The sequence below is a fragment of the Crocodylus siamensis genome, chromosome 1, assembly GCF_052110815.1.
Source record: "Crocodylus siamensis isolate JL-2025a chromosome 1, ASM5211081v1, whole genome shotgun sequence".
Lineage (NCBI taxonomy): Eukaryota > Metazoa > Chordata > Crocodylia > Crocodylidae > Crocodylus > Crocodylus siamensis.
In genome coordinates this window covers 279,401,917-279,424,455 of record NC_143395.1, presented here as the reverse complement: position 1 = coordinate 279,424,455, position 22,539 = coordinate 279,401,917, and the positions used below count along the sequence as shown (strand labels likewise).

Below are 22,539 nucleotides of genomic sequence, written 5' to 3'. Positions count from 1 at the left end.
CTACACCCTGGGCTCCAAGTGCCTCCCTGACTACTGCCCTGAGCACATCGAAGTTCACTTTCCTAAAGTCAAGCATTTGCGCTGTGCTAGTTATCCTCCCCATCTTTCTCTGAATAGCAAACTGGATCATTTCATGATCACTGTCCCCCAGCCTCCCTTGTACTAGCAAAAGTTAAGTTAATGTTTGATCTCTTTAGAACATGTATTCCTTTTAATGCTTACTACTAAGCATTCCTTACAATTGGAAATAAAACCAACATAACTTAATATTCTAGAGGGGATTGAACTATATGCTTATGACTTTCTAGTACAGTGTTCAAACTAGCACACCATAGAACCAGACCTTTGCTCCTTTTGAAGCTGAGCTCCTGTTGCCCACATTTAATAGCTGTTACCTAAAGTGAATGGAGACCTATCTCTATCTGATATCCACTAGATGTGGATTTCTGGCAGCCTACATTTTCAGGAGTTAGATGCTGGTACTCATCCACAGTGGCCACATAGCCACATACACACATGGCCTACTGCACATGCTCAGTCTGCATGCACCCACTTATGCATTCACACTGCAGGGGGAAAGAATTGCTATCTGTGCATAAATGCCACTTTTAGCACTTACACAGCTAGAAACCCATCAGTTAAATTCACAAAAATTAAATAGAATTCCAGCCTTTGCATAAAAAAAACTTTTACGGATTGCTTTTGCCCGAGCTCATTCATTTTCGTTTTCATTACAGCCAAATCAAAACACTGTGCTCTTCTATTCTTCCCATCAATCAAACAAAGCAAATAAATTTCTCCCAGGTTAATTTGAATATTGTCTTTTATGATAAGAAAGTGATTGAACAATTAGAGTAGTTTAAAGTTTTAGTTGCTGGAAGTCTGGTATTTGATTATTTTTGGAAGTCATTTTATTTTGTAAGTGGATTATTATCCCATTGATATTGTATAAAATTTTACACATTATTTAAATTAAATAAATCATTTCCTTGTGGATTCAGACTCTGTGAATGGAGCTCATTAGTGAGTCTGATTGGCTGCTTTCTTTTTTTTTAACTTCCTGAACTCCTGATCCTAGCTGCAGTCAATAGGAATTTTGTCATGAGTTTCAATGTGCCAGGATTTCACCTCAAGATTATAAGGTTTTATATACACCAATTTTTTTTTTTTCTGGTCTGGGCATACACAGGTACAAATCAAGTAAAAAACTTTATGTTGCTTTATGCTGATGTTGTAGAACCTACTTCTAACTTATGATTTTACTACAAGTCTCATGATACTTGTTTTTTTCACTCAGGAGGTTTCATTTGGAATCACAAGAACCTCAGCTTTTATTTGGACAAAATAAAAGTGAGTTTCTTGTCCTTGTGATTTTGGAAAAGGAGCTTGAAAACATGAAGCAAGCTTACCCCAAAGGCTTAGGAATCAGAAGGCCAAAAGAAACCCCAAATGAATTTTTAAATAAATATTATATTAAAATCAGTCTCACTGTATGTTTAACATGACTCAAGATTTTTGTTCATACAAACTTGGTAGTTCAGTGCAAAGTAACAGATTTTTATAATAAAAAAGAAAGCTGCATCCTTTGGGGGGTTTTCACCCTCCACCCTTGATCCTTGTCTATTGTACAACTTTGAAATGAAGTTTTAATCAATTGGTTTCAGAGCTCATTTTAAGTTTGTCTGCATACAACATGATTAAATGTAACCATGACACTTGGATGTAACCATGACACTAATAGTGTTATCTACTTCAAGTCTAGGCTGGTACCTGGTTGTCTTCATGTTTAGGCAGGACCTGCTAACTATGCTTTCTATTTGGTTTGGATATGCTCTGTTGAAATTGTACAAATAATTTGGCAGAGGCACATCCAAATAAAATCCAAATAACAGCTGTGACAGGAGAAAAATTACTATGGACACTAACTAAACCAAGTTAATTGTAGTCAATAAAATAGAAAAGGATCTGACTGATTCTCTCATTCTGTCTTCTTGGATGCCCTTCCAGTTGTACTTTTCCTTCTTCCTCTACCCCTAATTCTTCTTGCCCTCCTTCATTACTCTCTCCTGCCTGCAGGCTGGTTTTGTTGGTCCTTTCCTTTTAGAAGCTAAATCTAAACAGGCTTAAAAGTACTTTCAGAAGTAGGGTTTGAACTATCCCAAACTAGGCTGTGGACAGGAATATAATGTAGAGCACCTTGTCTTCTGTGTACCTCTAACAATTGAGTAAGTAACAGCAGCCATTTCCACATGAGGGAAGTAGCAGGTTATGGAGTTGCTAAGGCAGATATTACTGTGTAGGAGCTCAGTATATTACAGATTTAGAGACAAATGTGCTGGACAAAAGGGACAAGTGAGTGTGCCACGAAGTCTTGAACAAAATTTTACTTTCACTAGAATAAAGTGGAACAATCACAGTATACTAGGAGGTCTGCTGACGTGGATTTGTTTATATAGAATGAATTGGTTGACTTGATTCTTTTATTTTAAAAAAAAAGTATTGGCCGCCCTTCATCTGGAACGCATATGCTTTATACATGCAGGATCCATAACTACACCAAGATTTCCCTCTCATAATAGCAAAAAAGAATTGGATAGCTTTGATAGATCACGTTATTTAAAGAAACCCAAACCCTTAATGAATGTCAGAAATATGACATCTACTTCAGCACTGAAATGCAAGAGTTTAACAAGTAGCATATGCTGAAAATGATGCATTAGCACTTTAGGGTGGTTAAATATCATGCAAGGAAAAAGCATCTGCTTTTCCAGTGCTTGGTGTTCAATAGTGTTTCAAATACAATGGTATTTTCTGGCTTGCACTTGTGCTGCTGTTGTCTTACAATAATCTTACAATCTAGTCTGAGGCTAGGGACAGAAATGACACATGAACCAGTATAAGCGTTCAGAAACCAGTCTAAACCTGTAACAGAACAGAAGTTCAGTGCACACTAGACCAGTTTCAAAGTGGCCAAACCCAGTTTAAGATAGACCTGAATGGATGTAGTATCAAATTTAATCAGTTTAGGTTAGATCAGTCTATCCAACTTCTGTCCCAGATTCCCTTTTGACTCAAGTTACCTTACAGTACCCTGGCATCCCAAGATGCCATGTGTCCCCCTGCTAACTCCATCTTGCAGGCCAGGAAGGCTAAGCCTCTGCCAGTGCTTCAACCAAGCTGGGCTGGCCCTGCCCTGCTCCCACCCTGTCACAGAGCTGAAGCAGCAAAGCTGCTCCACATTCTGCCTGCACCTGCCAGCCCTGTGGGGCAGTGGGGAGGAGGAGGCAGGGCAACAGAGCCCCACTGCCCCAGGTCCAGCCCCCAACCCTGGTCTCCCCAGCTGCATGGAGCCCTGGGCCAAGGGAGGATTCCATCTCCACACCCCGTGCAGCTGGGTCAGATGCTCAGCACCACCCCCTATGAGCTCTGACCCACAGAGGGGAGAAGAGGAGGAGATGAAGGTGGGTGCCAAGTTGAGGGAGCCCCATGCCTTGGGGGGTTTCCTTTGCCCTGGTTTGGGCTCCCCTAAGGCCAGGGTCTGTACAGCTATAAGGAGCCATGCATGGAGGGGAGATTCTCCCCAAACCCTGATGCCAGTCTGGCTGCTCAGTCCCACTCACTGCCAGTCTCTGTCTTGCAGGGGGGGTGGGAGAAAGATGTCCCCCCATCCCAGTGCCAACCCCCTTGAGCTGGGCACCTGACCACATAGAGGGAGCCCCATACCTTGTGGGGTTTGGGCAGCCATGGGAAGCACCACAGCTGAGTGACTCATAAGCCTGCACTGGCAGGACCAGAAGGCATGGAGCACTCAAGCATGCCTCCCAGGCTGCCAACCATTGCCAAACCCAGCCGAGTGGGATCCATCCCTGATTGTCTGCCTGGCATATGGCCCAAACTCCCCACTGTTATTCCTGAAGTGCGGGGAAGCAGTCCCCAGTCCCAGTGCCTACTTCCCTGAGCTGACATCTGTCTACAAGGTGGGGAGCCCCAAACCTTGGGGCATTTCCCCCACCCTAACCTGGGTTCCCCCACAGCTAGGGTCTGAGCAGCTGTGGGGAACCCTGGAGCTGGTCAGACCCTGGCTCAGGGGAAGTCTGGGCTGGGATGGGGGAAACCTCCCCTGATACATGGGGCTCCCCCCACCCCCAGGTGGGCAGGTGCCTGATTTGGAGGCCCAGCACAAGGATGGGGGACTCTTTCCCCCCTGTAGAAGTGAGAGCAGGGAGTTGCGGGGTATGTGCCAGGCACACAATCAAGGATGGCCCCCACTCAGCTGGGCTTGGCAATGGCTGGCAGGTTGGGAGACATATTTGAGTGCATCCTGCCTTCTGGCCTTGCCCGCACAGGATTGTGTGCCTTTCACAGCTGAAGAGTGAGCATGAGTTCCATTCATTATCAGTCCAGTCTACGCAACTTAGAGAAACCTGCGTAGATTGAATTGATTCTGCCTCAGGCTTTTTGACTGTTTGTACTTAGCCTGAGTGGACAGTTTAGCTCATGGCTAGGCCTTGCTGTATTTAATTTGCCTATTGACATTACATGCTCTTCCACATAACTTGTTTAAATCCCCTTCCAGTTGACATATTTTATTTATTTGCTAAACTTAGACTCATGTCACAGACTTAAGGGACAGACAAAAAGTCAACACATTTTGTGAAAGTAAAAAAATCATGAAATTCTTAATACATTTTTCCCTCTTTCCTGCTCCACTTGGAACATGTTTCATTTCATATTAAACTAAAGACCAATTCTAAGCAATCAGCCATAGCACACCTAATATTGAAATGGAATATATCCCAATATGTGTATTCTCTAAATAATTCTGTTCCCCTTTGATTTGATGCACATTTTGCTCAAGTGCCTTTCTCTTCTTCTTTCTCTTTTCTTAGTATGATAACAGCATTTAGTCTAAGGTTTTTTTTGTTGTTTTTTTTACCTGTAGTCTCTTTTTTCAGCTGAATATCGATTTTTATGAACATAGTTAAACATAGATTTTGGTACTAGCCCTGCCGCCAGCAAGAGGACTCTGAGGGGAGTTATACAAAATTGTAGAATGCCCATAAGATGGACAGCCCTCATAGCCAATCCGCAGTGAGGGGCAGGGCCACTGGGCCTCGCAACCAATCAGAGGCATTGGGCGCCTGCTGTACTCCACCCACAAAAATGACTGCCCAGCCCTTGGTCTGCCCACAAAATTGGCTGGCAGCCATCTCAACTTTGGTAGACCCTTATTTATATTCAGTGATAACAGTTTCACTTAAAACAAGACGTGTTTCTTTTTTCAAATAAAAGTTTGCAAGTTTGACTCCTGTCAAGTTAGTGATAATTGATTTCTAATTAAGAAAAGGTAACAAAATATTTCTGTCTCTGTTACCGTGATCTCTGAATTCTTTATCTGGCCAAGACATCTACAAGCGCAGACCCTTTGAGGTTGATAGGGCACCACGTGAGCTTAAGCACTTGAGTCTATGTTTTCCTTTGTAGGATCTGGACTCTTGGGATGTGAACTTGGACCCCTTTATACCTTTATAAAGTGAAAGGTTGCAAAAAGAGAGTTGCTGGTACAGAGCTCCTGCTCTTTTGAAACTTTCCCTATTGAAAGGTCTCCAAACATTTGTGTTCCCTTACCCTAGGATTGTAATATCCACTGTGTTGATTAGGTGAGGTATTCAGTCCTTATTCCACCACTTAAAGGATAAAGTGAACTGTTAAATGTTACCATTATGTACTAAAGGCACTTAAAATGTGAACATCTAAAGTGGGGCTAAGACAATGAATTGAAACTTATGCCACTTCAGGTGAGGGTTAACTCTGGGTCATGCTACCCAGCTCATGTCTGCTCCATGGAAATAAAATGAGCAATTTGTAGTCTTCCACCATCCCAGGACTTACTGCTCTCAGCCTCCTCTGCCCCCTTCTCCATGGACAAACTTACCACCCTCCCAGACTTCTCTGCTGATGAGCTGGTACTGGTCCTAAGCCAACATCTCCATCCTCCCCCAGTGGGTGTGACCCCAGCCCACATGGTACCACTCCAAGCACCCATTGGTATTCTCATGGTATGCCTCTGTTGCTTGAGCACTCCAGTCAAAAGGCTTAGCCCTCTCCTGGGAAAGCGGTGTGCCCAGGGAGGATGCACACTCCGTGCTCCTTGCAGCTGTATATTCCCCAGTGCTAAACCTCAGTGGTCCTGTGCTTTCTCCCACCCATTACCTACCCCAAAACAGGAATAGGCAGGGCAGAGAAGCCACATTACCCATCAAGGTGTGTGACCAGGAAAAGCCAACAGCTCTTGGCAGAAATGACCAGGCAGTGTAGGAAAATTTCAATTAAGTATGAGTAACGACAGTTAATTTGTTTTTTTGTAGCTTTTTCCAGGCTCCAGGCAAAAGGTGCAGCCCTATCTGGGGAAGGCTGAAGGGTCTGGGATCTGGTCAGGATGGCTGTGATTGGGTCAGCAAAGGGCAGTGCAGCCCTCTCTCCCCAGCCTTCCCCCACAATCTCAGGACAGGAATGTGGGCCCTTAAGATCCCTTTTCTTTAGGCAGTTCATTAACTTCATCGTACTTTATTAACAATTCACTAACATATGTAAGATTCTTTGGTCTTTTTTTTTTTGGTATTTTATTTTTTAAAAATGCTTACATATATATGAAGGATTTCTTTTGGAATAAAAGGATGTCTGTGGAAGGAAGCCATAGCACGTATGCTTCTCTGCCTCCTCAACCCCACTCCCCACCTTGCTCCTCTAGAGCCAGGATAGAGCCCAGGCATCGTGGCTCCTAGCTACACCTGTTTGACAGCCTTCTAGTGCCATATAAGAGGTGTGCTGGTCAGAGGTGGTATTAACCCTTAACATGTGACTGCTCACAGCATGTTCTAACTTAAATACCATTTTAACATTCATAGATTTGTCACATGCTAATTGTATAACAACACCTTGAGATCTCATATAAGTGTCTTGGGTGTGCTGCTGTTGACTGGACTATCACTGAAGTTGCCAGTGTGAATAAAATCCTAAGCCACAGAAGGAAAGGCATTTTTATTTAAGTCTGCTTAAACAAATCTGAACTCATAACAAATTATTATTATTGGCACTGGTTATGTTGCACTGTTATTTAGTTGGTGTTTATATATTCTGATCCTCCATTGAAATGTATCCTCCCATTTGCAAAAGTCATTCTAATTAGGATGCTTTTATCTGAGACAATGCACATAGCTCACAGTGACAAACACATTGCATTAGTGTAAATACCTCCTGCTTAAGGTCATTAACTGAGAATAATGACTTCCATTTGGCTTAAAGATGGTGCATCAGAAAAAAGTGAACCTGCCACTCAGTGATCCATTAATCAATGATATGCTCAGGCTACAAATATGAAGACATTAAATGGAAATCACCTACCGCATATAGCATCTGCTCTATTACTGGCCTTAGTTTATTAAATATATGAATTGTAAAAGTCTAAGAAAAAAAAAGGTATTAGTATTTTTTTTGTTTTAGAAACAGCTGACTATCATTTATGCTCAAATTTTGAGAGCCTAGATGATACAGATATGAAAACAATGAAGTATGTATGCAGTTGTATGGTTAAATGCAGAAGCCACAATGTTATTACCATACTTTAACCATTTCTCTCATCTACATGGCAGGGCTGTTCCAGCACATATTTCACTGGACGTAAATGGCCCCAACTTCTGTAAACCTATCCAGACATGCCCAAGAAATCTTGGAAGTCAGTGTCCCAACAGGTTCTTTTCCTCCACTCAGATAGTAGGAGGAATAAGATGAAGGAAACCATAGGTTTAACAGAGCCTAGAGACATGCAATGCCATGCTCAGGGTTTCTACCCAAGCAGCCTGTTGGGATACAGAACCTCACAACTGACCTTTTAAACTTACCAAACATACTGGAACCACTAGTGATATGAAAACACAGTTAAAATGCCAAAGCTCAGACCTTTGAGATGCTGGATGGAAGCGAGAAAAACCTACAGAGCAGTTAGCCAATTTCGGCATATAGGAAAAATCCTTGCAAGCAAAGCTTGGCAATCAGCATGGCCCCCCAGTATCATAAAAGAGGAAGCTGGAATCTCTTTGATTTTCCATTAATGGAATATGTGCTCATATTTCCCATGAAGAGTCCAGATGAAATTCAGGGAGGACCAAATCTTTCTTGGTAGGTCAAATCCTGGCTGGGGTATTGGCTGATGATGTATTTCTGTGGCAGGTTGGTATTTGCCCAGGCTTTCCTCCATTGTTCTTCACTGCTCTTGTTATCATCATAGAGCTGCTTGACATATTTGCAAAAGGGTTTTCTAGATTTGAGCCTATCTGGTGGTGGCATGGTAATATCCTTGTTGGTTGGGAGGTTTGGGTTCCTGATGGCCTTATGGTAATGAGGCTACTGAGAAGAGCATTTGTAGAGAAACCAAAACTCAGAGCCTTAATTTCCTCAGAAACTTTAAGAGTCAGATTTTGACCATCTGGGCGCTGGAGTTTATGGTGTTAATTTCTGCTCAGTGTACTGAAAAAAAAGGATGGAAACATTGAGCAGTTTTCCAGCTAGCTGCTTCTGCTCTTTAATATGCTAGCTGATGTCTAGTAGCCATAAGAAGTTGGATGTCTCAAACAAAAGAAAAGTACTGAGATAGGCTTATGACTAAAAAAGTTAAATTTTGGAGGAAAAGTTTTTCTCCTTTTCAGAGGCAATGGCTTTATTTCCATGATAGCTACTTTGAATTGTTTGCAGTGATGGTGACCAAACCAAAGCACTTGAAGTTTCTCTGTCATATTTGACATTTCTCAAATAATACATTTATTTAAATAGTGGACTGTACTTTAAATTACAACATTTAATTGTATGCTTATTTTATTGTATGCTTAAATTGTATTAATTTTTATGCTTATTTTGTGTGATATTTCCAACCTTCTGGAGGTCCTAGTATGAAACCTGAGTGCTTTCATGTATTGTTTGCTCTCAGCATCTCTTCAAAGTATCCAGAAGTATATTTAACAAACCCAATATAGACAGCCAAGGAGAGTGATGTTGAGCCAATGGTGGTATCCATTAATTAAAAGATCAACTCAGAATTAGAGAGCCGTGACCTTGTACTCAGATAAGTCAGGGGAAGATCACAATTCTGGATATTATGCTTTGCAATGTGATTTTACGGAATCTTCCCTGGAACAAGAAATATTTTAATTGCTGAGTATTACTGATGTTCGAATCTTTTCATGTCCATCCGTTTAACTGTCCTACTAGCATTTGTTGCTGAACCCCTTTTAGTCTCATATGTGTGTTTTCTGTCATATAACATTATTGGTAGACAACTTACAATCACAGTTGTCAGAGTGGGTAAGTGGTGGTGCACTGTAAGTTTCTAACACAACCTTTCACATAATATATGTGGAATATAGGGCAAACCTGCCAATTCTTCATGAGTGTTCTGGCCTGAAATATGAAATGAATTAATGCAATACCACTGTAATTGTAAAACTATTTGAGACTTTTTTGGGGCAATATGCATGTGTGTACATGTTTATGTGTATAGTTAATCATTAGACAATACAAAGTTTTCCATTCCTTGTTTCAGTAAAGGGTCACCAATGATCACTGGTCAGGATTTACTCATGCAAACAAGTCTATCTGACAGCAATCATTGAAAAAGCCCTATGAGAACTTCCCATTAACAATGAGAGCACTTCATGTTGCTCCAGTCTGGTCACTGAATAAACTGCAGCCTATCATTGCATGCTGCTTTGTTTGCTTATTTTTTCCATACCTCAGGGAATACTATACTATGGTTTGATTTAATGTCCATTATTCAATTAACAGTGCTCAGAGTATATTGTTGAATACCTAGACTATCTGAGATATAAGAAACACAGATCACTCAGGCAGGAAGGATAAATGATAATTTCAGAACTATGTGATATACTTTATTGTCTTTGTTTCTTTCTTCAAGTCTCCTAAATCAGCATTTATCAGTGCTGCAAAAAAGGCAAGATTGAAGTCCAACCCTGTCAAAGTACGTTTCTCAGAAGAAGTCATTATCAATGGCCAGGTGTCGGTGAGTACCAATCATTTTAACTTTAGGGATGAAACTGAGGTTTATCCAAAGACATTCCATATAGCCATAGAGGGAGAAAAACTTACATAAAGAATGATTTTGCTGGTATCATGGAAAATATAAAAGGGTCTTCCTGACTCTCAAGTTTTGGATAGGCACATTTTTTAAAGTTCAGAATAAATAAAAGCCATTAATAAGACTCAGAGCATTATGCAATTGTCCGTTTTGAATTAAAAATTCCAATAAATCCAGTTAATGTGGCTTGTATTTTAGTTTAGTACAACATAGCTTTACTTCTGTAGAATTGTTGGTTTGGGTTTTTTCTTAAAGCAGCTTTTTATCTAGAAAACATGTAAGTGCCAGTGAAGTAGCGTGTCAGGAAAATAGATTGCTACTAACTTAAACATCTCTTTAAAGCAAAGCTTTTTAAGATGAACTTCTAGTTTGGATGTGTGTTTTTATAATTTGCCAGAAAATAGTGACATTGAGACTCTTTATTCATCTTTCTATTCATAGAGTCAAATTGTAAATTTTCTTTAATTAAATAGGCAATTTTGCTTTCACAAAGCAAGAATTGGTTTCTCTATTTTTCTCCATGTTCTTATTTTCATTACATCCCTCTTCCTGGGTTGTTTTACTATAAAGTAGCAGTAGGTATTGCTGTTTGTGAATGATACCAATCACTCATACTTCACTGGTGGCAGTAAAGAGAAGAGAAAGTACACTATCTTGACTCTGTCTTAGTAGAGGTTCTGTAATGTAATTTTGTGGATTAAAAATACAGTAAAACAGATAGTTCTCTATACTCAGAAACTATATTCTCAAGTTCAAATTTAAATCCTTACCTCTTTTAGTGTGAATATTTATGTGCAGAGGCCACAATAGACAGTAATTTATTGTATGTCACATACTCTTATATTTCCAGAAAAAAAGGCCAGATATTCAAGGAAATGTTTTCTTTTACATTTATTTGGCCGCTTTGATTTTAAAATGGATTTTTTTAGCTTACCTGAGGAAACATTATTTGAGATGCATATAGTTCCATCTGTCTAGTTTTCTGAATCCCAAAAATGTGTGTTACTTCTTGGAAAGTTATTTGAGGGGAGCCTGAACAAAAATCCCAGGTACAAACATCTCCCACGTACGGGTGTGCAGAATCCAGCTGTGGATTCTTGTTATACCATTTGGCCACATCCCTAAAATGCTGTATGCTACATAAAAAATAATTGACCCAATGCGTCCCTGATACGTGTTTAGGTAACTGAGCAGAGTTATACCAGGAAAGTATTTGACCTTAGCACATTTGATTTGACAGTTTGAGATAATAATTGTCTCCATGTCTAATTAGATAATATAATGTGACAGTTATGTGATAATTTCCAAGTAGACATTTTTCTGTTTCTGTCTGCATAAATCACACTTTCTTACAAAATACTGTTTTAGAAAATAACATAAAAATGCTGGAAGAGTGTCACATTTCGTAAATTTACAATTGAATGCTGAGTTTGTAGCATTTGAATAATTTTTATTTATCTCTTTTTCAATATAAAAGAGGTTTCATAATGAAAATCCACGTGACAAGAAGAAACTCTTGTTTTTTTCACGTACTCAGTTGTCTGCAGCTTGAAAATATCGATTTATTGAAAACAGAGGACTTTCAATATAGTACCATTAATAGTTGTCTTTGTAATAAGGTCTATCAATTACTGATGGAAAAGCTAATTTAGTACCACAGTTTCAGCATCACTGACATTCAGTCTAATCATTGGTAGGTCTCTGACATACAGCTCTGTTCCATACCACTCGAGTCCCCCCAGGATAGGCACTGCTAATTCTGCCTTGAATTTGAGCCAACAACTTATTTTCAAATGTCACTAGTCTCCACTGCTGTAATGCCATTCTTCCCTATAGAATACAAATTCCATTCTTCTAATTGCAAGCAAACTAGGGTTGTAATTTGATTCACTAATTTTTTGACAGGAAACAGTTAAGGACAATTCACTTCTTTTTATGCCAAATGTTCTGAAGGTATATCTTGAAAATGGACAAACCAAATCTTTTCGGTTTGACTGCAGCACTTCAATAAAGGTAGGCAAATCTACTGAGCTCCATAATGTATATGTCCAAGGATGACATTAAAGCATTCTGCAAGGTCTTTGTGATAAAAACAAAATCTCCTGTAAGAGCATGTTCCTTCATGAGTGCCTTTGTATCCATGAGCAGTTAAGAAGTAATAATATTCTGCTGTGTGTTTCTTTCCATAAAAACATAATGTAGTGTCAATGAAGCAAAAATAAGGGTGATAATTTCAGTGTGACTGCAACTTAATTAAAATTGCATGGACCTAGCATCTTGATTTGCTGCCAAATGGCAGCATGATTTGTCAGCAAAGTCAGAAGCCAAGAAGATTAAGATGTTTGATACTAATTGAATATCATCTAACCTGTCGTCCAGTGAACTTGGGATGGGCTATTGCAAGGTTTTAAATTGTTCATATCAGTGTATTGTCTCCTTGTTTCTATTGCACATTTCATAGAAAGGCTAAAGAAGGTAAAGTTATGACATATACAATTAATGCAAGTAAGGAGTAGATACTATGAAACTTCATTCTATATAGCTTCTTCTATCACACTTATCACTGGCATCCTGGCTTTCTCAGATAAAAAAAAAAAATCCCCAATTTTTTAATTTAAAAAAGTAACCCCAAATCCACATTTTTCTTTGATCAAAATGAAACACCAGTAATACATACATACATATACATATGTATATATCTATCTATATACATACATATCTATCTATATCTATCTATATCTATACATGTCTGTGTGTGTATGTATGTATGTATGTGTATATGTGTGTGTCTCTGAGTGTGTGTAGTGGTGTTTCATTTTGATTATGGAAAAATGTGGATTTTGGGTTACTTTTTTTAACCTGAAAATTGGGGGGGGGGGGGGGGGGCGGGCTGGAGGGGGATGGTGGTTATCAGAGAAAACCAGGATCCCTGCTTATCACCATACCGTCTGAATGCCTTCCAGGAGTACATTAAGCAATGTGACTACACAGCTATCACGTTTGTTCAGTCAGTCTGTCCTCAGGACTGATTTGTTCTGGAATATATGTGTATGCAGAACAATACACACACATGCATGTACACATATGTCACTGCATGTTTGTACAGCAGAAACAAGATCAAAGGTTTGAACTTTGCACTTCCAGCAGAATAGGCCCTGGTTTGTGCCAGTCCTTAGTTCTGTGAAGTTCATTCCACAGTTTTGTGTCAGGTCCTGAGAAATCTCTGTCTTGACAACATATCTCTGGTTAAAGTCGCAGGTAAGTTTTGGAGACCTCATTGTGTAATTCAGATATTGGGAATGAGGCTAATATGGGTAGTTAGGTACTAACTTTAAGGAGTTCTGGTTTTAAATACCTTATGTATTCTATGTATTCAGTGATTTTCTCTCTTTATTTTATCAGTTTGACTGTCATTATAAATATCTCATGATGTTCAATCAGTTTCAAAAATATTTTGTTCAATTTGAGTTTTAAGGAGGGAGCTTTATTAAAGTAGACTAAGAAAATTTTGAGTTTTTGAGTATAAGGTACTGAATTAGAAGACAGGCTACAAGTAAATCATGTGTTATTTAAATAAGGGAGAATGTTTTTACAAACAGTTTCCATAACTAGACATCTGCATTTTCTTTCAGTATATACAGGGAAAGGCATAATAAAACAGTTAAAAATATTTCATATCACAATGTAAGATGATGAAATTTTAAAACATCTTTATTCAAATTCATGTTATATATTTGTGTTTGAGCACACATTAGAAGCTTCAATAAAAACAGATTAATTGGATAGGTTTTTTAATTTATTCCAAGTCGATATAATATTCACTTCTGTTAATTAGATTAGTAGCTTCCATTCAACTGATGATGTGACATTTTTAAGCTTTATACACTCCTCTCCAGTCTTGTCCCCTAACACACATGCTACCTTTGCACCAATTTCTTGTTGTTCCATGAAAATGTGTAATTGATCTGTTGATCTGCCCGATCCATTTTGAACTAACTTCTTTAAAAAGTAGCTTAGATTGTTATTCATTTTGATCTCTTTAGTAAATTGTGCATCTAGATCCTAATGTACACCTAACATGTTTCTGGATGAATTTAAATGCTTTCAAAACGCAGACGATCATTTTTATTTCACATTCCTATCTACCATTGGACTCAAAAGAAAAACAAGCCTAAAATATTTATGATCTAAATATTCTTTACACAGAAACAAAGAAACAGAAATGTTAATTGTGTATTCTTGAACAGGTATGGACAAATTAAAAGCTGGAGTTGGGTAATTCAATATTTACTTGCTGTTTTTGGAATAATTACAGTTGAATTAGTCATTTATATTCTGATTTAAGTCAATGTAAAACAGGCTAGCTATAATTCTTCAAAAAACAAATTTTACAGTGAAAGTGAAAACAAACCCAGCACTCTCCAGGCACTTGTTACTGTTAACTTTCCGAGAGTATTTAAAATATGTAAATCTGTGTTTAAATGTAAGGATATTAATACATTTTAATGAGAAATTTGAGTGATAGTTTTTAAAATATTCACTATATGAGCAGATATGGTTATTTGTTTGAATCTGCCTTTATCCACATAACCAAAGGATGTTGTATCCAGGCTCAACCTATAGCTTGCAAACTACAAAAGAAGAGTTTTTTCCTTCCTTCTTGTGAGAGATTTTGTCACTTAATACAACAGACCATCCACTGTGATTTCATACACAAATCAGATACTATGTTTTTCCTGTGCAGTTATAATCTGATTCCAAATATTTCAATCAAAGAAGCATAAACATAAAGAGCCTGAATTTCCACTACTTTGTATTTCATGCGGTCATTTCCCCCTGTACAAAGCAAAAGTAAAAAACAACCATTCTGGTTTGCAGTATTTTACTTGTGCTTTCTAATTACATAATGATGCAAAAAGGGAAGTTGTGGAGATTTGGACCCCATGTGTTTCATAATTTTAATCACTTTTTGTAAATCCTTTGGTATTTTAGGATGTCATCTTAACACTCCAAGAAAAGCTTTCCATCAAGTGTATTGAACACTTTTCACTGATGCTAGAGCAAAGAATTGAAGGAGCTGGAACCAAACTTCTCTTGCTACATGAACAGGAGACTCTAACTCAGGTTTGTGCAATAACATATACATAAGTAGATATTTGTGGGAATGGGTAAGCTGTAAATTATTAGTAGGAAGTTATTTAAAAAACTGTCAAGATTTATAGTTCCAGCCTCTGAATAAAGCACTGAGTCTCTGAATTTTGTATGGGATTAGAAATCTAACTCTCATAGCATGTTGTTTTTTTGTAATATGTAAGCATCTTTCTTTGTTGCTTTGGTAGCCCGTTACCAAAGTATGAAAACTTCATTGATACTCATATTTAAAGATAAAAAATAAGTCTCAAATCCGTTTCATATTGGCTATGTTATAACCAGCTAAAGTGACCATTGCAAAAGTCCTGAGAACTTGCTCAGTCTATTGAAACTATTTTACATGCTTATTTTGAATTAGACTTTGAATCCTGACTAGCTACCTATGAAAGTGAACATATTTTCTTTCTGATTAAGCCAAATTTGTTGCCATATTCATACACTGATGTCAGAATCTGTTCACTTTCATGGTGATCGATAGTGATGCACTTTTTTGTGACTTTATTAATTGCTTCTTGGAAAATAAAAATTATAGGCTGATTACAGCTGGATCCGGTAGTTCAGGATGCCCAGTACTTTCCAGTAGGAGACTCTGTTTATAGTTGCTTCTGGCTTTGGCAAACTTTAACCATTCACATGGAAGGTTTTCTTGCTAAATGTCTGCCATAAGTTTGTTTATTTTTAAATTCCAGTTCAACTTACCAAAAAATCCAGGGGTCCTGTAGAAAAAGAATGATTAAATTGAAACTCAAGGGACCTGTGGCCCTCTAAAGACTACATCATAATGCTTAGGTACAGGAGAGCCAAATCAAGTTGGCACAGAAATCCTGCCTTCCTCAGAAGCCTTGGGTGTTAGATATAGCCAAGCTTGGAGATTTTGACTGGGATGTGCCAGTGGTCCTGCTGGGACTAAAACTTGAAAGTTCCTGGCTAGAGGGTCTTGCCCCTCTACTTAGGGTCAGACTGATCAACATATTTGGGTTCAGGAAGAAATTTAATCCCGTAGTCAGATTGGTACAGCCTGTGGGAGGTTTTGCCTTCCTTTTTAGAGCGGGGCATGGCCCTTTTCCTTGGATCTCTTGAGCACATTTTAACAACCCTTGCAGCAGCAGGATACTGACAGCCCTCATGCCCCTGCTTTACTTGTGGCAGGTTAGGGTTCTGTGCCCTTTACTTGTGCAGTAGGGGTGATTGTGTCATTTTAGTAATAGGTTAGACAGGGATTTATATGGGATAGGGGTGATCCTGCTACAGAAGGATGTTGGACTAGATAACGTCTAAAAGTCCCTTTCAGCCCTACTCTTCTTTGATTCTGTTCTGTGATTCCATGAAATTAAATGAAGTATGCTTATTCTCTATTTTTCAACTGCTTTTTCCTTTGAGTACCTGTGGAATCTGTGGGTGCATCTACACATGCACTTTATTACACATTAGCCTATTTTAATGTGCATTAAAGCATCACAAAAACCATGCTCTTTAGCTAACGTGCATTAAAATAGGCTAATGAGCCTTTTTCTAGTACCTCAGAATGGAGGTACTAGATTTAATGCACATTACCTAAAGTGCATTTATGAATGTGTAGGCACACCCTGTAACACTTAATTTACCATCATGTACTTTGTTTTGACATTCTTTTATTATAGCATAAATAGGGAAATAGCATTTTAGCTGACTAGTCTGTCTCTCTGGTGGTTCTGTTTAATGCTACCTTGTGATTATGCCTAGCTAATTATATTGCTGTTTTAAAAGGTTCTGTAGGGACTCACAAACACAGGTTTCTTGTGTCTCCTGGAGGGAAGGATAACTATTTTGTCTGGAAATGTTGGGGGAAATGTCTTGATCTGCAGTGACATAGTTAAATAAATTATTCCTACAGCTACAAATCATGTTTCAGCTTTTTCAATGGGTAATTTTCACTGAGGCTAAGGTTTTCAAAGAATTTGAGGCACTTAGATATAATTGATTTCAATTGAAAAATACATTTTTATTCTAAATCCCTGTCAACAAATATGCTATGACAGTAAAAATAATATATAAACAACATTTATCTAACCTAAGATTTGGAACTTCTGAAAATTGAATACAATTAAAGTCCTGCAAAGGGTAATCAGTTTTTTTGATGGACAGCTTAACTACCTGTGGAGGCTAGATATCACCAGTATTGCAGTGTGCATACTGCATTGGGTGGGAGGATGGAAGAGGGAGAGGGAGAGAACAGTACTTACCATGTTTACTCAAATACAAGGTGAGACTTCCTCCCCCACAATGGGCATTGGGAAAAAAAGCCCCTTGTCTTATAATTTCATACAAAGAAACCTCATTGATTATCTATCATTAAACTGCTGCCAAAACTGCTGCATGTGCTCAGCAATGGAAACCAGCAATAGAAACTATAAAGTTGATTAAATGCAGCCAACACTGAGCATGACTATAAAACACTTGGCCCATATTAGGCAAACATACTAATAGGAATCTACCTTTTTTCTTTAAAAAAAAAATTTATATATATATAAACTTACATACAGACATACAACAATATAAACATACATCATCTAGCACAAGACTTTTCTTCACATACTTTAAACCACATTTAAAGCCTCTGCATCCTTTACAATAAACGCACCTGTGGACACATGCTCCCGTGCACCCATCTGCAGTCCTTTCCCTAACCCAGTCACACTGTCTCTTAGTCCTAGCCCCGATTTTGGGGGTTTACATTCTCAGTTCATTCACTGTTGTTGCTGCTATCACTGTCACTGTTGCTTTCGCTGCTGCTGATACTGCTTCTGTCATCGTCGCTGTTTCCAGGTCCGGTTGTCGCATTGTTCTCTTTGCTATCCCTGTCCATTCCCCATCTAGGAGGATCTTTGAAGGGCCTGTGCCAAGTATCCCTTTGCCAGGTAGAGTTGGTTTTATCTTCTCAGTCCTCTCCCACCAATTTCTGGTAGTAGGACTGGAGTTCACTCAAAAACATTTTAACACAATCTGTTTCCTTGAGGTTCATGTGTCTGTACATCAGGAGGTTCCTGGATTTCCACAGGGTGCCTCTAATGCAGCATACAAACTGGTCAAAGCAGGTTTTCCAGGTCCCTGATGCTTAGTCATGTGTCTGTAAAACACTACCACCCTCATCATCAATCTGACCCCTGTCAGCTCATCGCAGAGCCAGTTTGGCTTTCTCCGCACCCCCTCGGCTTATGGGCAAAGACATAGGAGATGGTCAGTGGTCTCTGTTATGCCTTGGCAGATTTCCCTGGGGCAGCTGGGTTGATTTCCTTGCCCCTTTCTGTGTCTCCATGCCCTCACTGGGAGTGTGTAGTGGGCTGTTAGCCAGTTCAGAACTCTGTGGTCCTTTTGTAGGCCCTTGTGGAAGGTCTGCTCCCAGACAGCCTGGCAGTTGTTATCAGGGAGCAGCTCCATGGTCAGTAGCATGTCTCTGGCTCTGACCTCCTTCTGTATCTTCCTGTCATTTGAAATAGTCACTAGGCCTTCATTCTGTAACCTGAACTCCCTCTGGAACTCATTCAGGATCCTGTAGAACCAGAGGTGTTCCATGGTCCACGGTCTCCCTTTGGTTGGTGCGTATACGCCTCACAGTCTCAGGAGGTGACCTGCAAAATAATTGATGAGACGGGCTGTTTTGGTCTCTCTACCAGTTATTGGCTTTCAGATCTGGCTTGTGTACCTTGCTCACAGGAACAGGAGTGTGTCTGGCATCTCCCTGCCCACAATCTGTTTCTTCTTATACAAGGTCTTCCTTGACACTCTTTCTCCTCTAGATCCCTAGAAGAAGATACACATGACTCTCTGGATTCTCTGAGTGACATGCTGTGGAGGTGGGAAGACCAGTGTGGTGTACGGAAGCAACATCACCTTCATAAGCGCTATGCGCCTCCCCATGGAAAGGTGGCATGCATGCCACAGATCCAACCTCTGCTTAAACTTGGCCTCCTTCTTCGCCCAGGCCATCCTTCCACTCAGTTTGGGATCAAATTCCACCATGAGAATCTTGACCCCTAGCAGAGAACCGAGACCCTCAGGGACTCTAGGTCCCCAAGCTCGCCCATGGCAAGGCAGGTGCTCTTCCTCACATTGAGCTTGGCCTCTGCTGCCACTTTGTAAACCTATGTGTGTCACAGGGCTCTTGCTACTGAACACCTATTCCGGCATAGGTTGTTCAGGTTGTCTGTATAGGTTGTTTTAGAGCTTGACTGTCCAGACCTGGGAGAACAGTTCTAATAGTGCTGAGGATTTGACAGCTCTATTTCTCCCCTAATATTCCTTTTATTTTCTTTCTGCTGTTACACAAAACTTTTTGCCACACATGTGCTTTAATAAAATTAGTATCTTGTAAAGAAGTTTTTACTTATGTCTAGCCTGAAGTGATCCTCAATCAGTTTATATCCATTATTTCTTGTCCTCCTCTGTGGGGCCTTGAATAGATGCTCCCTGAGGCCCTGATATATGCCCTTGATATACAGCAAAAGCTGTGTTAACTGGCACTTTATTAGCCAGAAAACTCTATTAACCGGCATCCAAGGGCTGCAACAAAAACGAAACCAGAAGTACCACTTCCGGGTTTCGCCACAGCTGCGAGCAGAGTTCTTGCCACTTCTTCAGCCCACAGCCCAAGGCAAAGCAGCCTGAGAGGGGCAAAGCAGCCTGTGCAGGGTCCCCCTCCCTGTCCCCTTGCACACTGACACTGGGGAGTCCCACATTCCCAGGGGATGCCGGATAACAGGGCTTTTACTGTACTTATAGGCTGCCACCAAGTCCCTTCTGAGTCTTCTCTTCTGCAGACTGAATAGTCCCAAGTCTTTCAGCCTCTCCCCATAGGACCTGCTCTCTAGGCCCTCCTTTGGACTCTTTCAAGCTTTTCCATATCCTTCCTCAAGGGCGATGCACCCCCTGCAAAAAGGCCACCTGTGGGTGGTCACTGCTTGGCCAGCCCCTCTGCTGCAGTCTCACTAAGGCTGAGTAGAGGGGGAGGAGGATGTCCTTAGCCTTGCTCAGGATGCCTTGGTAGTTGCCAAAGTGATGTTCAAAAGTGTGTTTATGGAGTACCTGTGCTAAAACTTGCAACAGTTAAAAAAAAAAAAAAAAAAGGTAACATTCATCAATTCTGGATGAACAACGGGTGCCTATACATGTTCAGCGAGGCTGTTCAAATGCACTTTAAGTTCAGTATGTCAGAGCAGACTCGATTAATCAAGTCTGCTGGAATGTGCTAATTACTGAGCTCCAGCAGACTTCAGAGTAACATATAGCAGCATCTCCGCACTATAAAATGGTGGTAGGGGCACTTTAACAAAAGCTTGCTAAACACTTTTCATCACCACCACTTTTCAGCATGGGGATGCTGATACACATAATGCTCAAGGTGCTTTAATTAACATGGCTCTCAGAGAGTAGCAAAGAGAGGGAGAAGGCACTTCAGAGATAAGAAGCTGGGGGGAAGCAGAGGGTAAAGGGACTACCTGACACTTCAGATTTATTTTCACTGAAGTAGCAGTGGGAGGGGGACAAAGTCAAGGTGAACCTCCAACAAGTAGGTTCTGTACCTGGAAAATTATTACAAATTTATAAATTTGCCATATGTAGACTCTAATTATTTGGGGATCATCTTACAATCAGGGTTGTCTTCTATTTGAGTAAATACAGTATATTTTCCTTCAGAGCAAGTGAATTCCACTGTTTAAATTTAGGTATATTTATGCAGGTCAAGTGTTGATATGGCATTCACTGGGCTCTCAACTAGGGAAAGGAATTACAACTGTGAACTGCATTCTCTGAGACTGTCTGTAATATTCTTCACGTTTTTTGCACTGTCCTAGGTGACCCAGAGGCCAGGCTCCCATAAGATGAGATGTCTTTTCAGAATTAGCTTTGTTCCAAAGGATCCCATTGACCTCTTAAGAAGAGATCCAGTGGCTTTTGAATATCTGTATGTACAGGTGAGTGAAAATGTGTCCAGCCTTAACATGAACAAAGGAAACATAAAAATGGATATGCTGAGTGACAGTTTTACTTTTACTGTCCCACATAGCAATGGGCCACAAGTACTCCTGATTTTTAATTCTGATTGTGCTATATAATACCACTACATTCAGGGTCACGTGTATCTGACTGTTTCCTGGCACTTTCTCTTCCTTCCTAACCCCCCCCCCCAATTTTTCTTTCATGCTAATGTTGTGGTACTCTTCATCTCTAGAAGGAAGTAATTCACATTGGCATAATTACTTCTGGTACTGTAGTGTCAGTGCTGAAAAACAGGCTGAAAGGTAAGAGAGATAGAACATGCACAATGTGAATCTACCAGTCTGGTTTAGGCACTCCATCACCATAGTATCTAAGGACTTCACAGTTGTTAATGTATTGATTATATCCTCAAAACATCCCTTTAAAAATGAAAGTACTGTTATTCCCATGCCACTTTCTCTTTGGCAGATACCCTTGGTTTCTTCTCAGGTATCCAGACTTCCTGAATATGTGATATCTCTGAGAGTGACAATTTACCTTCAGCATAATCCCACTTTTGAACATGGAGCTCATCTTGTGGCAGAGTTCTTTAACAAAAATATTTATGATTCACTGTTTTAAATCAAAGATTTTTTAATGTAATGCTCCCTCTACTGGTTTTTTGGCAGAGCTGTAATGATGTGGTTCAGGAGAGGTTTGGACCAGAGTTGAAGTATGATATCGCTTTGAGACTGGCTGCATTGCAAATGTATATTGCAACTGTGACTACCAAGCAAACACAGAAAATTTCTCTCAAATATATTGAGTAAGTGGAATAAAGAGTGTTCTTTGAGAGTGTTCTCTGAAAGTGAAAATAGTGTTCTTTGAAAATACATTTTAGAAGTTGTTTCCAGGTTTTGCATGTTTGCTATGTATCTAGATCTTATATTAGGTTTCCTCTTTTTAAGTAAAATGTATCCAAGAGCACGAACTCTTCAGAGCCCTAAGCTGTTGCTTCCAGGGCTATTATTCTGCATGTTAGTAGTCCCACTGGAGTGAAGTAGACTTCTCTCAGTTTGTATTGCCATGCACTGGAATGAAATTCAATAGGGCTAACTTATTTTCTTTATTTGCATCACAGTTCAGAAGATTATAAAATCTTAAAATTACTCAACTGCTTTCTTCCTTTTTTAACTCAAGAAATAAATTTAACATTTCTTGGCTCTAGAAATATTCAGTTGACTGTTTCATGTTCTCCTTATAAGCTTTCAGAATATGTGAAAATA

At 39.6% G+C, this 22,539-nt stretch overlaps 1 protein-coding gene across 1 annotated transcript in view; it reads left to right on the top strand.

Moving 5' to 3' along the window:
- FRMPD4 (FERM and PDZ domain containing 4) overlaps positions 1-22,539 on the top strand; it is a 487,363-nt gene that overhangs the window by 445,340 nt on the left and 19,484 nt on the right. Inside the window, exons 7-11 of the mRNA XM_090063719.1 lie at positions 9,968-10,072; positions 12,053-12,160; positions 15,140-15,271; positions 21,130-21,249; positions 21,943-22,079. Of these exons, the coding sequence (XP_089919845.1) occupies positions 9,968-10,072; positions 12,053-12,160; positions 15,140-15,271; positions 21,130-21,249; positions 21,943-22,079 (602 nt within the window). The remainder of the gene's footprint in view (positions 1-9,967; positions 10,073-12,052; positions 12,161-15,139; positions 15,272-21,129; positions 21,250-21,942; positions 22,080-22,539) is intronic.